The 17,022-nt window shown below is 45.2% G+C and overlaps 2 protein-coding genes across 2 annotated transcripts in view; both read right to left on the bottom strand.

Moving 5' to 3' along the window:
* LOC311127664 (junction-mediating and -regulatory protein-like) overlaps positions 1-1,817 on the bottom strand; it is a 76,112-nt gene extending 74,295 nt beyond the window's left edge. The window contains exon 1 of the mRNA XM_084159524.1: positions 255-1,817. Coding sequence (XP_084015650.1) covers positions 255-1,154 — 900 coding nt within the window. The 5' untranslated portion in view covers positions 1,155-1,817. The remainder of the gene's footprint in view (positions 1-254) is intronic.
* A 4,101-nt stretch (positions 1,818-5,918) lies between these two features.
* Positions 5,919-14,079, bottom strand: LOC311127384 (betaine--homocysteine S-methyltransferase 1-like). Its single transcript, XM_084159232.1, has 8 exons — positions 13,972-14,079; positions 13,276-13,408; positions 12,019-12,131; positions 8,279-8,470; positions 7,955-8,102; positions 7,495-7,677; positions 7,118-7,346; positions 5,919-6,906 (listed from the first exon to the last, which is right to left on the bottom strand). The coding sequence occupies exons 1-8, from the start codon at positions 13,999-14,001 to the stop codon at positions 6,726-6,728; spliced, it is 1,209 nt and encodes a 402-aa protein (XP_084015358.1). The 5' UTR covers positions 14,002-14,079; the 3' UTR covers positions 5,919-6,725.
* Positions 14,080-17,022: the final 2,943 nt, after the last annotated feature.

The following is a 17,022-nucleotide window of genomic DNA, read 5'->3' as shown; positions in this document are numbered from 1 at the left end:
AGGCATTCTCCTTCATGTGAAACACTAACTACTCTTCATTGTGAGACTCAGAATGATGATGATATGATGGCATGAAATCAATTATCGTATTATTCTAAATGTATGTCACCAATTTTCTAGTGTTAGTCATGCAAAACAGTTGAGGATTTATTTAGCTACACTTGTTATTTTTGTCTGGAGACTGGTTGTTCACAACTTGAGCTATTCCGCAATAAAACATGGGTGCTGAGACACAGGAGTGTAGTTTAATTTACCTCTTGGAGACGTTTCTTGGCCCTCTGGAGAGCATCATCATATCCTTTCTGTCTCAGCTCACTCAAACTCTCGTAGTACTCTTCTGTGTCATCACTCTCCGTAAATAGCACCTGGGCAAGGATCTTCCAGCCGCAGGTGTCCAGAGCATGGCCCAGGTACACCTGTAGTTGGTAACACAGGGCATCCGTTTCCCGTTCGGACAGCTCGGGGGCCCCGAATAGCACCGTCCACATGCCCGCCGGCTCCTCAGGGAAGGGGGGCAGACAGGGCTCCAGGTCCGAGTTGACAGCGCATAGTTGAACGTGGGCTGCCCGGACGTCCTGGAAGGAGAATAGCCCGGCCCAGCTGTACCCCTCTCGGCTGCTGTCTGACTCCTCTCCGTCGCCATCATTCGGGGAGCGAGGCAAACCAGGGACATCCGCTGGTTCCACGACCTCAATGTCGGTCACCTTGCAGGACACAATGTCCCACGACCCCAGTGTTTTGATAACACTCTCGGCTGGCCTTGACGAGCCACCCACCGCGGCCGTTCTCTCTCGTATGGGGCTCTTTGTCGGGGTTTTTCCTTTCGGGCTGACGTTAGATCTAACTTTAACCAATGCGGAGATGTCATCTTTCCTTTTGGTGGGACTTTTTAGTGGAGTTTTGTGTTTGTCTGCCTCGGGGGCTAGTTTGACGGTGACCGGGGATACGAGGTCGCACTCGACAGCTTCCAATAGCGACTCCCGAAACGCAGTCCGTTTCTGTACTGTTCTATTGTGGCAGGTTATGGCGAACTTTCCCTCGATCTCGTTCCATGCGACGATGAAAATGAATTTGTGTCTTTCCTTTTCGTCGAAAACATTTGGTCGAACCGCCACCCAGTCCGACTCTACAGAATCCTCCATCATGAATGACATCTCATCCAGCCAGTAAAAACGGAGCTAGCGAGCTCACACACAAATACCCCTTTTCACAGTTCGCCGTTGAGGCTAAAAAGACTAGCTAGCTAGCTAACCAAAAATATTACAGAAAACCAGCCGTAGCTAGCTTTGTTTACAAGCCTGGAGAGTTGATTACCCTCTGAACGTTGCGCAGATTTTCCTCAAATCAGACATCAAGTTGAAGAAAATATTTCCGTAAAAAGCTCACCTACATCCATAAGAACAAAACAGACACAAAAAGCGTCAGAGTCTTATTATCGTAAATTGGCATGCTTGTCAACTCTTCACCTGCCTCGCTCACCCGCCTGCTACGTGTGCTGGCTGGCTCCCTTTGTGCGACTACAGACAATGCAGAGCCATGGTTCCCAGCGTCACGTGTGAGGATCTGTTTACAAGCTGTGAAACGGTTGAGAGCTGCGTGCAGTGCTGTCAAACCCGGGGGAGTGCTTTTCTGAACAAACCCCCTTTCTGAAATTTTCGAAAATACTGTTTCTACTGTTTCTGGATTGTTAATAGTCCAAAGACAACCGGGGGATATTGTCCATGAGCTGTCCCTTTGTTCGGTCCGACAAATTGTTGTTGTTTTGATGTCACATCTTTCCCTCTATCAAACGTTTTTCTTCCAACTGCGAAGTGATGTGACGTAGATCTGCACGAGGACCTAAACATCTGCACGTGGGACACGCAGTGGACGTGGTGACGCAGAAAAAAAAGTCAAATGTAGCCTACAAATCCCTATATATATTTTTTTATCAAATCACTTTTAATAGAAACCTTTATTCATGTCTTATAAATCATGCATAACATAATTAGTAACCGTTGCCCTGGCAAGTAATTTGTGCTCATACAACTTTCACTCTATATCAATATAGCATATAGGCCTACATTGAACAAATACATAAAATAATAACAAAGGCACCATGACATAAAAGGGTCATAGCAACAAGCATGGCGGCGACAATTTGTTAGATAATAAAATCAAATGATAGATATTTCATTGACTTCAGACCATTTGTTGCCAGTGACAGAATCAACCTGAATGGTTAGGTTAAGCTCAGTTGATGTTTTGAGGACTCACCATTGAACATCTGTTTTGTTTATTTGGGAGGTGTTTAAATGAGAGACGTTTCCACTTTTCTTTTTTCTTTAACCTTTATTCAACTAGGCAAGTCAGTTAAGAACAAATTCTTATTTTCAATGAGGGCCTACCAAAAGGCAAAAGGCCTCCTGCGGGGATTTACAAATATATATATAGGACAAAACACACATCACAAGAGAGACACCACAACACTACATAAAGAGAGACCTAAGACAACAACATAGCATGGCAGCAACACCATGACAACAACATGGTAGCAACAGAACATGGCAGCAGCACAACATGGTAGAAGCACAAAACATGGTACAAACAAACTTTTGCCCCCTCTTCTTTGGCTATTAAGCTACAACACATTTTGTAAGTCAATAATTAATTAGTTTTTACTTGCTGCTTTTGCCTTTGATACAGTCAATGTTTGTTATGACGATATTGTAGTCTACTGGGGATGATAGTGGGCCAGATGGCAAAACACTGCCACCTACAGATGATCGTTTATTACACAGTAGTATACTACAAGGTGGTTTCCATTTTGTCCACTCGATGGCATACTTTGTCTGTAAAATGTATGCAGCCAAACTGCTTTAGTCAACTCTAAACCAAGCAGTCACACTACATGGCACAGTTAGGTAGAGATAGTCTACCATGTAAAAATTGCATATAACAAAAATATATAAAGCATTCTGAAAACTAAAAGATAAGTTTCCTGGACGAATGTTTGCTTTTGTGAACGGGCGGCAGGTAGCCTAGCGGTTAAGAGCTTTGGCCAGTAACCAAAAGGTTGCTGATTTGAATCGCTGAGCTTTCGTTGAAGGACGGGTCAGACCAAGGCGCAGCGTGATATGCATAAGTTTATTTTAAACTTAATAAACAACGACAAAACAATAAACCAACAAAACGTGACGTCCAAAGGTAACACACAACAAACCTCACACGGAACAAGATCCCACAACACCTAATTGCCAATAGGCTGCCTAAGTATGCTCCCCAATCAGAGACAACGAGCGACAGCTGCCTCTGATTGGGAAACACACCCGGCCAAACATAGAACTACAAAACCTAGATCACAAACATAGAAAATCACACCCTGACTCAACAAATAAGAGTCCCCAGAGTCAGGGCGTGACAGTACCCCCCCCCCCCCCACAGGTGCGGACTCCGACCGCACAACCTTTCCTTCTCAGGGTAGGGGCTGGGTGCGGGCGTGACAACCACCTATTCTCCGCCTCCCTGTTGCGCCCCTGGTCTGGTCTGGACCTCGGCGCGCTGCTTCCCCTCTCCTTCCTCCCACTATACTCCAAGCCCTGTCTGGACCCTGGTGTGGGAGACCCCGAACCTGGAGAGGGGCTGACATCTGGGTCTGGACTGGAGCCGCTGACCGGAGCTGGACCGGGCACCAGTGGAGCGGACTGCTCAGGCTCCGGACTGGAGCCGCTGACCGGAGCTGGACTCGGCACCGGTGGAGCGGACTGCTCTGGCTCCGGAGTGAAGCCGCTGACCGGATCTGGACTGGACCCCGGTGGAGCTGACTGCTCTGGCTCCAGAGTGGAGCCGCTGACCGGAGCTGGATCAGGCACCGGTGGAGCGGACTACTCTGGATCCGGAGTGGAGCCGCTGACCGGAGCTGGACTGGACCCCGGTGGAGTGGACTGCTCTGGCTCCGGAGTGGAGCAGCTGACCGGAGCTGAATCAGGCACCGGTGGAGCGGACTGCTCTGGCTCCGAACTGGAGCAGCTGACCGGAGCTGGATCAGGCACCGGTGGAGCGGACTGCTCTGGCTCCGGACGGGAGCTGCTGACTGGTGCCGGACCAGGCACCGGTGGAACGGGCACGGGCCGTGCCGGACTGGACACACTCACCACTGGTCTGGTGCGAGGAGCAGGCACGGGCCGAACCAGACTAGGAACATGCACCACTAGCTTGGTGCGAGGAGCAGGAACAGGCCGGGCCGGACTGGCGACACGCACCACTGGCTTGGTGCGAGGAGCGGGAACAGGCCGGGCCGGCGACGCGCACCACTGGCTTGGTGCGAGGAGCAGGCCGGGCCGGGCTGGGAACACGCACCACTGGTTTGGTGCGAGGAGCAGGAACGGGCCGTACCGGACTGTGGAGGCGGTCTGGAGGTCTGAAGCGGATAACTGGCACAACCCGTCCTGGCTGGATGCCTACTTCCGCACAGTATGTGTGAGGCATTAGCACAGGACGCACAGGGCTGTGCACACGCACTGGCGATACAGTACGTAGAACCGGCGCAGGATATGCTTGGACCGTGTTTGGTGGGATCTTCTGTCACGTTCGTTGAAGGACGGGTCAGACCAAGGCGCAGCGTGATATGCATACATGTTTATTTTAAATGTAATAAACAACGACAAAACAATAAACCAACGAAACGTGACGTCCAAAGGTAACACACACAACAAACCTCACACGGAACAAGATCCCACAGCACCTAATTGCCAATAGGCTGCCTAAGTTTGCTCCCCAATCAGAGACAACGAGCGACAGCTGCCTCTGATTGGGAAACACACCCGGCCAAACATAGAACTACAAAACCTAGATCACAAACATAGAAAATACGACATAGAAAATCACACCCTGACTCAACAAATAAGAGTCCCCAGAGTCAGGGCGTGACACCAACAGACTCCTGAACAGCTTCTATCCCCATGCCATAAGACCGCTAAATAGCTAACCAAATGGCTACACGGACTATGCGAGTTGACCTTTGGATTTTATTTTTGCACGGTCTCTATGCACACTCACAGGGCCCTACACACACACTGATACTCCAACACACATACTCACTCCATTTTCTCACACACCCATATGCATTTATTCTGACTCTACACGCACACACAATCATAAACTCTGCTGCTACTCTGTTTATCATATATCCTGATGGCGTGTCACCTTACCCCTCCCTATACATATCTATCGATCCCTGCACATTGTAAATATGGTACTGGAACTGACCCTGTATATTGTGTACTTTATAGTGTTCTTGTTTCTAGATCTGTGTTTTTGTTCTACCTTGTTATTTTTAGTGTTACATAGTTATTGATTACTGCATTGTTGGGGTTAGCGAGAAAGGCATTTCACCGTACTTGTGACATTAAATCTAAAATACAGACAGGAATTAACGAAGTTTACATACATTATATACAAAATATGTAGTGAACAGAGCCGTAAAGGAAGGAGCAGTGGATATACAAATATTACAGTAGATGTACAAATGTACAGTATCAATATATCTAAATGCAGAGAGATGAACGGAGTGCAAATGCAGTATTGCACAGTTGTTTTATGTGCAGTTCAGAGATCGCTTAATGCAGTGTGCACCATAGAGTGCTTATTACATTAGTCTCTATGGACACGATGGCCAGTTGGTGAGGGCATCCAGTGAAAGAAACAGTTCAGGTTGACAGGGAGATTATGATTATTGAATATTTCTGCATGACATTTTTTGTAATGGTAGAATGATTGTGCTTTTTAGTACTCATTTGGATTGGGCTTTGAAGCTGTTTATTATACAAGTGAATAATTTATATTTTGAGGTCACAATTTACTGTATTTGTTAACACTTACTTCAGAAAACATTTGCATGTCTAATGTTTTGATAAGAAATACAATTAAAAAGTCAAACATTAAGGTCATGTGGAAGTTTATTGAATCAAACAGTTATGAAGTCAATACTTCCATTTGGTAAGACAATATTTGGCACTAAATTTAGTGTTCAGAACTAGGCTATGCTACATTCTTCACCAGTGCTAACATTGTGGTCACAGCAGTTTTGGTCACACTTTATAAGCTTGTGTTTCGATAGCACCAGGGGTGTATTCATTAGTTCTTGTAATGGAAACACTTTTAAAAAAATAATAATGAAACAAGCAGAACAAAACCTACCTGCATTTATCCAATAGAAACTTGTTTTCTTGCCAAATGTTGTTTGGAGTAAACAGTTTGTTGCTAAATGTTTTGCAACAGACTCTGCGTAATGAATACACCCCAGATCAGATCAACAGCACTCTCTGGAGGCAAGACAGCAACTTTTTAGTTTGTTTCACTCACAGTACGCATCACTGGCTTGATGACTCCTGTAACATTCTGTCTGAGTAAAGCACATATCAAGTTTGAAATGAGAAATCTATAACATGTCACTTCACAATTATTACAGAAGAGAATAGGGTGGTGCTATACTATGTACAGGTGGTGCGAATCTGAACGACATAAGAAAAATAACTTTTGGTTCACAAAAAGATAGTCCTAGAAATCAGGAGAACAATAAGACTTTATCTGATCATTTTTGGTATGTAAACTTGGAATGTGTGTGAGCTCTCCCCTCTGCCTTTCTCACACCACACCACAGCACACCCCCCACGAGTAGAGAACAGCTTCCTACTGCCTGCTTTTCCTCCAGGGGCTCCACCTCCCTCCTAGCCCAGGAGGAGTGCTCAGTGGCTGGCCTTTGCCTTCTCAAACAGGGGCTTGAGCTCATCCTGGCTGGTGGCCTCCTTGTGCTGCATCAGGTCGGCATGGCCCTTGGTGACACCCCAGCTGTCAGGGGTGGACATGGAGGGACACTTGGGACGGCCGGATGCTGGCTTCAGCTTCTCCCAGTAGTCACGGCGGGCCCTATGGGAAGAGAAGGACGTTCATATGTATACGCCAAACGTAGTTATAAGCTGGTAATAAAATGTTACAGTACTACGTAACCTCGTGTTTTATTGTACCAATTAGACTTAAATAATTGTACTCTTGTGATTTTGAACTGGAGTCATACTAGCACTCCTTTGTGGTTCCTGGTATCTAATTTGTACCCGTGTGGCATATACGGTCTCCTTACCTGGCGCGAACCCAGGGCTTGGTGTGCATCTCCAAGCCAGCGCCCCAGTTGCCGTGCTTGTCGGAGGCAGTGGGCAGGTAGCCTCTCTCTGTGGCCAGCTCCTCAGCCACAGCCCTGATGTGGTAGGGCTCGAAGCCGCAGCAGCCCCCGATGAAACGGATGCCAACGTTGAAGGCCTCTCTGGCGTACTTGTGCATGTCCCACCTGGTCAGAATCCTGGGCTCCAGACCTGGGGGAGAGAAATGTAGTCAGAAAGACAGAGTTGAAGGGGGAGAAAGGAGGGAGGTGAGAAAGGAAGAAAAAGAGAAACAGGACACAACTAGAGGGCAGGAGAGAGATCGCGATGGAGATGTTATCGTGTGTGTGTGTGTGTGTACCGAAGGGGAATTCTGGCAGGTCGATGAATCCCTGGCAGTTGCAGTCAGGCGTGTGGTAGGCCAGAGGCTGCACCATGTAGTGGGCCTTCAGCCCCGCCCTCTCCACTCCCTCTTTCATCATCTTCACAGTCTTCACACAGGTCATGGGGTCAAAGTGGCAGTTGATGCCAACAATATTGGCTCCTATAAGCAGAGAGTGAGATGACAGTTGAAAGTTTGACAATAATACCACTATTGACACCATTTTTGGTTTTACTATCCTTGTGGGGGACAAGAAGTCCTCACAAGGATAGTAAAACACGGAGGGACATGCCACCGGTCCCCACAAGGAAAAGGCTATTTTAGGCTTACAATTAGGGTTGGGGAAATGGAATTGAACATCCAATTATTTGGTCCCCACAAGGATAGTAAAACAAACATGCATTTGTGCACATCTAAATGGTTAAATTAAGTCCCATACCAGCTTTGACCAGCCTGACAGCACAATCCCCAGGGCTGACGCCGTTGAGGTCTCCATCAGGGCCGATACACAGGGAGGCACATACTGGCTTCCCTGAGGTTTTCAGCACCTGCACGGCCCACTCTGCCTCCTCCACATGCTCAAAGTACTGCACAAACACACAGATGGGGTAAATATGTGAAGGCCCAAAACACAGAAACCAGCATTGTCCAAGTGAGGATCCATTGCATACAGAAACGGTCAGGTCAAAATGAGACGTACAGTATCAGTATGTTCTGTGTGTAAGAAAATGTGCTATATGCGTGTACAACATCACATTCCTACCTCTGCAATCATGAAATCCACGTTCTTCTTGACGAAGACATTGAGCTGCCTCTTGAAGATACCCTTGACCTCGGCCTCACTCTTGCAGCTCAGGTAAGAGGGGGTCTGGGAGACCCCGCCTGCCACCATCGCGTCGCCCTCATTGGCCACCTCTCTGGCCAGGTCACAGGCAGCCTCGTTGATTTGCGCACCCTGGTGTCAAAGCAGCCATTGATTAGTGTACAAACTTATTGCTGTAGTTTGAGGTACAGTACAATGGCTTGTATATCACCATTGTGAAACATGCCAAGTAGGCTAAACATGCCAAGTAGGCTAAACACCACGTTGGGAAATAAAGTGGAGCTGAACAGGCGTTGAGAAATGTATAGTAAACAGATTTACAGGTAGATTAATTTCATCTTTACCCAACGCTTAGGTTTACCTCCACTGTACTCATATCCTTCCATAGACTTGTCTGTACATAATGCCCTGAATCTATTCTACAACGCCCGGAAATCGGCCCCTTGTTTTCTCTGTACCCAACGCACTAGAAGACCAGTTCTTAATGCCTTTAGCCTTATTCTACTCCTCCTCTGGTGATGTAGAGGTTAACCCAGGACCTGTAGCCCCCAGTAGCACTCCTGCTCCCCAGGCGCTATCATTTGTTGACTTCTGTAACCGCAAAAGCCTTGGTTTCTTGCATGTTAACATCAGAAGCCTCCTCCCTAAGTTTGAGTTATTCACTGCGTTAGCACACTCAGCCAACCCTGATGTTCGAGCAGTGTCTGAATCCTGGCTTAGGAAGGCTACCAAAGATTCTGAAATGTCCATTCCCAACTACAACATTTTCCATCTAGATAGAACTGTCAAAGGGGGCGGAGTTGCAATCTACTGTAGAGATAGCCTGCAGAGCTCGATCATACTATCCAGGTCTGTGCCCAAACACTTTGAGCTTCTACTTCTAAAAATCCACCTTCCCAGAAATAAGTCTCTCACTGTTGCCGCTTGCTACAGAACCCCCTCAGCCCCCAGCTGTGCCCTGAACACCATATGTGAATTGATTGCCCCCCATCTATCCTCAGAGTTCGTACTGCTTGGTGACCTAAACTGGGATATGCTTAACACCCCGGCCGTCCTACAATCTAAACTAGATGCCCTCAATCTCACAAATTATCAAGGAACCTACCAGGTACAACACTAAATCCGTTAACATGGGCACCCTCATATATATCATCCTGACTAATTGACCCTCTAAATACACCTCCGCTGTCTTCAACCAGGATCTCAGCGATCACTGCCTCATTGCCTGCGTCCGTAATGGGTCCGTGGTCAAACGACCACCCCTCATCACTGTCAAACGCTCCCTAAAACACTTCAGCAAGCAGGCCTTCCTAATTGACCTGGCCTGGGTATCCTGGATGGATATTGACCTCATTCCTGGTTGTTCTTTAAAAGTGCTTTCCTCTCCGTCTTAAATAAGCATGCCCCATTCAAAACATGCAGAAATAAGAACAGATATAGCCCCTGGTTCTCCTCAGACTTGACTGCCCTTGACCAGCACAAAAACATCCTGTGGCGTACGGCATTAGCGTCGAACAGCCCCCGCGATATGCAACTTTTCAGGGAAGTCAGGAACCAATATACACAATCAGTTAGGAAAGCAAAGGCTAACTTTTTCAAACATAAATGTGCATCCTGTAGCACTAACTCCAAAAAGTTTTGGGACACTGTAAAGTCCATGGAAAATAAGAGCACCTCCTTCCAGCAGGCTAGGAAACACAGATACATCTACAATAATCGAAAATTTAAACAAGCATTTTGCTACGGCTGGTCATGCTTTCTACCTGGCTACCCCTACCCCGGCCACTAGCTCTGCACCCTCCGCTGCAACTTGCCCATGCCCCCCCCACACACTTCTCCACCCAAATTCAGATAGCTGATGTTCTGAAAGAGCTGAAAAATCTGGACCCCTACAAACCAGCTGGGCTAGACAGTCTGGACCCTTTCTTTCTAAAATTAGCCGCCGAAATTGTCGCAATCTCTCTTTCGTATCGTCTGAGATCCCCAGAGATTGGAAAGCTACCGCGGTCATCCCCCTCTTCAAAGGGGGTGACACTCTAGATCCAAACTGTTACAGACCTATATCCATCCTGTCCTGCCTTTCGAAAATATTTGAAAGCAAAGTTAACAAACAGATCACCGACCATTTAGAATCCCACCATACCTTCTCCGCTATGCAATCTTGTTTCCGAGCTGGTCATGGGTGTACCTCAGCCACGCTCAAGGTCCTAAACGATATAATAACCGCGATCAATAAAAGACAGTGCTGTGCAGCCGTCTTCATGGACCTGGCCAAGGCTTTTGACTCTGTCAATCACCGCATTCTTATTGGCAGACTAAATAGCCTTGGTTTCTCAAATGACTCACCAACTACTTCTCAGATAGAGTTCAATGTGTCAAATTGGAGGGCCTGTTCTCTGGACCTCGGGCCGACTCTACTCTCTGTGTATATCAATGATGTTGCGCTTGCTGCTGGTGACCCTCAGATCCACCTCTACGCAGACGACACCATTTTGTATACATCAGGCCCTTCATTGGACACTGTTAACAAACCTCCAAACGAGCTTCAATGCCATACAACACTCCTTCCGTGGCCTCCAACTGCTCTTAAACGCATGCTCTTCAAGCGAACGCTGCTTGCACCCGCCTGCCTGACTAGAATCACTACTCCCGGCGGCTCTGACTTAGAATATGTGGATACTACAAATACCTAGGTGTCTGGTTAGACTGTAAACTCTCCTTCCAGACTCACATTAAGCATCTCCAATCCAAAGTTAAATCTAGAATCGGCTTCCTATTTCGCAAACAAAGCCTCCTTCACTCATGCTGCTAAACATGCCCTCGTAAAACTGACTATACTACTGATCCTTGACTTCGGCGATGTCATTTACAAACTAGCGTCCAACACTCTACTCAGCAAATTGGATGTAGTCGATCACAGTGCCACCCGTTTTGTCACCAAAGCCCCATATACTACCCACCATTGTGACCTGTACGCGCTCGTTGGCTGGACCTCACTACATATTCGTCGCCAAACCCACTGGCTCCAGGTCATCTATAAATCCCTTCTAGACAAATCCCCGCCTTATATTAGCTCATTGGTCACCATAGCAACACCCACCCGTAGTATGCGTTCCAGCAGGTATATCTCACTGGTCATCCCCAAAGCCAACAGCTCCTTTGGTTGCCATTCCTTCCAGTTCTCTGCTGCAAATGACTGGAACGAACTGCAAAAATCTCTGAAGCTGGAGACACTTATCTCCCTCACTATCTTTAAGCATCAGTTGTTAGAGCAGCTTACCGATCACTGCACCTGTACACAGCCCTTCTGTAATTAGCCCACCCAACTAACTCATCCCCATGTAATTTATTTTGCTAATTTGCACCCCAGTATCTCTATTTGCACATCATCTTCTGCACATCTATCACTCCAGTGTTAATACTAAATTATAATTGTAATTCTTTTGCACTATGGCCTATTTATTGCCTTACCTCCATAACTCACTACATTTGCACACACTGTATATAGATATTTTCTGTTGTGTTATTGACTGTACATTTTGTTTATTCCATATGTAACTCTGTGTTGTTGTTTTTTCCGCACTGCTTTGCTTGATCTTGGCCAGGTTGCAGTTGTAAATGAGAACTTGTTCTCAACTGGCTTACCTGGTTAAATAAAAACAGAGCAGACAGATACTCACTGTGAAGCGCTGAGCATTACCCCTGTTCTCCAGCTTATCGTCGCTGGCGTAGAAGGTGAAGGTCTGCATGACATTTGATCCCGCCCGCAGGAATTCACGGTGCAGCTGTCGAACTGGAAGTGAGAAGAGCAATCGGCTTTTGGCTAAGCATTTACAACTTCGACTTATTGCCTTAGCCTCGTCTGGTTAAAACTTGCACTGTAAAAAGTAACTAATTGAAGAAATTGAGTAGTGGCTACTCAAACATCTCCAACGGTCAGTAGAACCCCAAGCATAAAAGTGGTACCAACTCATGTCAATAAGATGTATCACTTAATGTTTGAGTACTGTTAACAAATATTAGGTTAGAGCAAATATAACTATTTCCTTGTGTTCTGCTAATCTAAAGTAGAGTTCACAAGTTATGATTATTTAATATTTTAAAGTCAGTCCAACATTAAGTAATTTGATCTTTACTTAAAATAAAGTAGTCAGAGATTGATATTTGAGTAAAACAATGACATTTCTGTGTTGTGCTGATAGTTATAATTTTTCTGCAAGTTATTAATATATAGTGCCACATGGCTCTGTTTTTTGGAGGTTTGGGGTAATTAAACTTTTCTTTAACTTCACAATATGCATACAACATTATTTAAGAGTGTTAATAAAGAAATGTATTTCTAAAATAGTATTAAGCAGTTTGTTGTGCTATGAAGTTTCAATGATAATGAACGATATCAAAACCGTTGGGAAAATGTATATTCAATGAGACAACCCATTCCCACCATCAACAAGGAATGTGCACCACTCTTCATAACAGAGGCTAATGCAGCATCTTGTAATGCTTACAGCTCTACCTCCAGTTACTGTTCTAGAAATGAGCACGGTGCTCAAGAATGCCTGGCAAAGGGGGTTAAAGTGACAAGTCTTCAATGTTAGTCTAAACATTAAGACACACCACTGAAAATTAGTAATCAGAACTACTTACACGAAAAACAGAAGTAAAAAGGTTAGTACCTTAAGTAGAAGTGACACTACATGTTCACTAGCCTACAACAAATGTTCAAGTAACTTAAATCGTTATAGTTCAGAATACATCAAGTTCATAAGACAAAACAGTTAACTATTTACAACTTAAAAATATAACCGTATTTCCACAAAAATGTTGTTAGCGGAACTAATTATTTTACAGTATGCGTCGGTCTGGTGGACAAGTTGGAGGCGCGAGGCTGCGCGAACTGCTATATATTAGCAATTAGATAAACGCGCTTATTTTACCAGCCTCAGGATGCTCTGCGGCGGCCTCAGGAGTCCAGGGACCTGCCTTCACGTATCCCCTCTTCTCCAGCGCGAAGACGAAGCCTCCATCCCCGATGACAATCTCGCCTGCATCCAGGCGCTCCAGAATGTTCTGCACAAACATCGCGTAATTAGTTGGTCATTCTCCAAGTGTGAAATATGCACGCTTAATTAATACATGAATAAAAGCTCCCTGGATGAAATAAGCTATCTGTAAACTCTGGTCAGTGCTTGGGACGTCCCTATCCTAAACCCCAACTCTTATCAATTTGAACGATTCAACTTCAGTGGGGTAGGGACTTATAATAATAATAATAATTATAGGGACTTCCCAAGGATACCGGATAGCACGGACCCTTAAACTAGGCAGTGTTACCCAAACTCGCACTACATAACTGATTCAAATAATCAACTCATCCACCAAAACTCCCAGGGCCGTGTTTGGGAAACTCTTATCTAAAACAAAGTTACAGAATATAGTTAAAGTAGAAGTCGCACAATTGTTCCATCAATCACATTGTGTGAATTTGTATCATTATAATAACTTACACATTATACCAAATAACTTCTCTATAGTTGAAGCAATACATAGCACATCTGCAATGGTCATGCAAAAGACTGCGTGCATTAGGATACAGCCATAATGACGTTCATTCATATTAAGTCGCCACTTACCCTCTTAGCTCCAGCGGGTGCCATGATCATTGGTGATTGCCGTTGTACTTGAGATACACTTTCTCAACCAACCGCTTCGTCTAGATTTGGAGAGTGTTTGATGCCGTGATCCGTCTGCCTTTATAAGCCAAAAGAGGGGTGTGGTGCGCCTGCTCCTCCTTGTTACACATGGTGCTTTCAAGACAACTGGGAACTCGGAAAAAAACGATGTCAAATCATGACTTCTATTATCTTCATGTCGGAAAGTCGGAGCTCTAGAAAGAGGCCCGAGTTCCCGACTTGGAATTCCGAGTCGGATGACCGTTGAAAACTATTTTCCCAAGTCGGAGCTCGTTTTTTTCAGAGTTCCCAGTTGTTTTGAACGCACTGAAGTCGGAAGTCGGAGACATCACCAGATGTCACAAAATGCTACACAGAAACCCAGCCTAAAACCCCAAACAGCAAGCAATGCAGATGTAGAAGTTCCCAGTTGTTTTGGTGCAAATGTAGCACAAAGGACACTTGTTATTTTCACTTGTGCATGTTTACTTAAAATAATGATGCAGACAGGGCAATGTGCAATAACTTTTCATGGTTGCTTGTAACTTCTGAGAAGGCGCTCAGCACAGATATTTAGCATGGTTCAATCAAAATGTGCAATAGCTCGTTCCCTTATGACTTGGAATTAAACTTTTCTGGGTTATGTGTGACCACCAAAAACGAGGATAACTTTTTATACATTTTATTCTGGAGCCTTCAGATATAAAGTGGGGCTGCCTCTTTTGCCAAGACTAACATATGTTCAGTGTCTGTGCATAAATATGTTTCTTTGTCTGTTTTTGTCGAATTGATTAATATAATTCTTAAACTCATCCAATCTGGTTAGACCTGTCAGAATTCCATGAGTTAAAATGAATAAAATACACAGATAACTGCACAATCAGATGGCAGGTAACTTCAGGGGCTACAAAGAGTTTGATAAAAAATATATATATAAGTATTTAAAGCGGCAATCAGCACTTGAAACAATAACAAAACGTTTTCTCGCCCCTGTTTCTGTAAAAAGCTGAGGGATGGGGAAAAACAAGCTTATATTTTGGGTGTTGATGGGGTACGACAGATTAACTAAGCTCATGAGGCATTTATACGTTATATATTTCAAGAATCAATGGCTACATATCATACAACCAAAAATGGATGTAGCAACTGCAGGAAGAGTGTGAGAAGTGGTCGTTACACCCAGTGGGGCTTTGGGGCTTGGGAGTTATGCGGCATTCATAACAACTCGGAATATCCGACTTCCGACTTCAGTCCATTCAAGAAAACTGGGAAAACTGGGAAAAAACAAGCTCTGACTGGGGAAAATTGTTTTTTCGGAGTTCCCAGTTGTCTTGAAAGCACCATTACCCACGGGGGCTGTGACAGGAGTGATGAATGGGAGACTAGGTCATCATGCAGCTGCATGTGTGTGTGTGTCCATGGGAAGCAGATGGGATGGGGAAGGAACATTTTGGGCCTAACTAAAGATCCCAGCACCATAGTAGGCCTACAGCATCACTGATCTATGGCAATATAGAGCCCTTAGCGAATCACTGGAGCCCATCACAGTTACATAAGATTAACAAAACCTACAGGCAAAGCTGTTCTTCATAGAGGCACTTTATATACAGTTATAGTTTTGAAGCATATATGTACTCTACCATTATAGTTTACAAGCATAGATGTACTTATAGTTTAGGGTTTTGGGGTTTGTGGTACGTTGCACAAATCATTATAACCCAAGGTGGTGGCCTGGCAGGTTTCATAGTGGGGGTGTGGAATGTTGTCACTTACACTTAAACATTTGTATGCTTGCACAAGCACACACACACATGTACATGTACGCCCACATGCGCACACACACACACACAAACACATGCTTGCACGCACACATGCACACACTCCCCTTGTATTAAGCTCGAGGCTCTGGGTCTGAACCCCGCCCTGTGCAACTGGGTCTTGGACTTCCAGACAGGCCGCCCCCAGGTGGTGAAAGTAGGAAACAACACCTCCACTTCGCTGATCCTCAACACTGGTGCCCCACAAGAGTGCGTGCTCAGCCCACTCCTGTACTCCCTGTTCACCCATGAATGCGTGGCCAAGCAAGCCGCCAACTCAATCATCAAGTTTGCAGACGACACAACAGTAGTAGGCTTGATTACCAACAATGACGAGACAGCCTACAGGGACAGCATGCAGTTCCAGATACAACTCTGCCATTAGTCGAAGGCAGCCAATCCAATAGTTTCTAAAAAATAAAATAGTCAATTCCTGAGATATGTATTCAAATAGTTTCAAAAAGTAGTTACTTTCTGAGATCTGTATTCAAATAGTTTTGAAAAGTAGTCACTTTCTGAGATCTGTATTCAGATAGTGTTAAAAAGTAGTAATTTTTGGGGATCTGTATTCAAATAGTTAGTCACCTCCAAAGTAACAGTTTGTCCCCCCCCCAGCAATGGTTATGACACACACACACGTACAGTCGCACACATACATGCATGTGTGAATACACACATACACACACACGCATGCACACACGCGCACACACACACTTTTTGAAAAGTATGGTTAAGTTATGGTTAAACTCCCTGTTTTGTAACAATACATCCAATAGCATTCATCAACAGAGACCAGCTGAATCCAGGTCAGTTATTCCAGGGGGTTTCTAGGGGGTGTACTTATATAATAGTAGATGTGGGAGTTGAACCCACAACCTCAACCTAAAATGTAATGGTACTGTAAGTCTATGTGTGTCCCAAATTGCTATTCCCTACATAGTGCACTACTTTTGACCAGGGCCCATTGAGCTCTGGTCAAAAGTAGTGCACTATGTAGGGAATAGAGTGCCATTTGGGACGCAATTATGTCCCTCCGTGGCCTGTTCAGACTGGATCCAATACATCAAACCAGCAGGGACTGATAAAAACAACACATAACCTCCTGTGTCAATCCTGGAGGCCTTGTGAAATGTGCTACATCAATTGAGTGGGAGTTTTATCATGTCCGTAGCCTACTGTGAATGTCACCCACAAA

The sequence above is a fragment of the Coregonus lavaretus genome, assembly GCF_964263955.1.
Source record: "Coregonus lavaretus genome assembly, chromosome: 4".
Lineage (NCBI taxonomy): Eukaryota > Metazoa > Chordata > Actinopteri > Salmoniformes > Salmonidae > Coregonus > Coregonus lavaretus.
The sequence above is the reverse complement of the archived record's forward strand: the minus strand, read 5'-3'. Positions and strand labels throughout refer to the sequence as shown.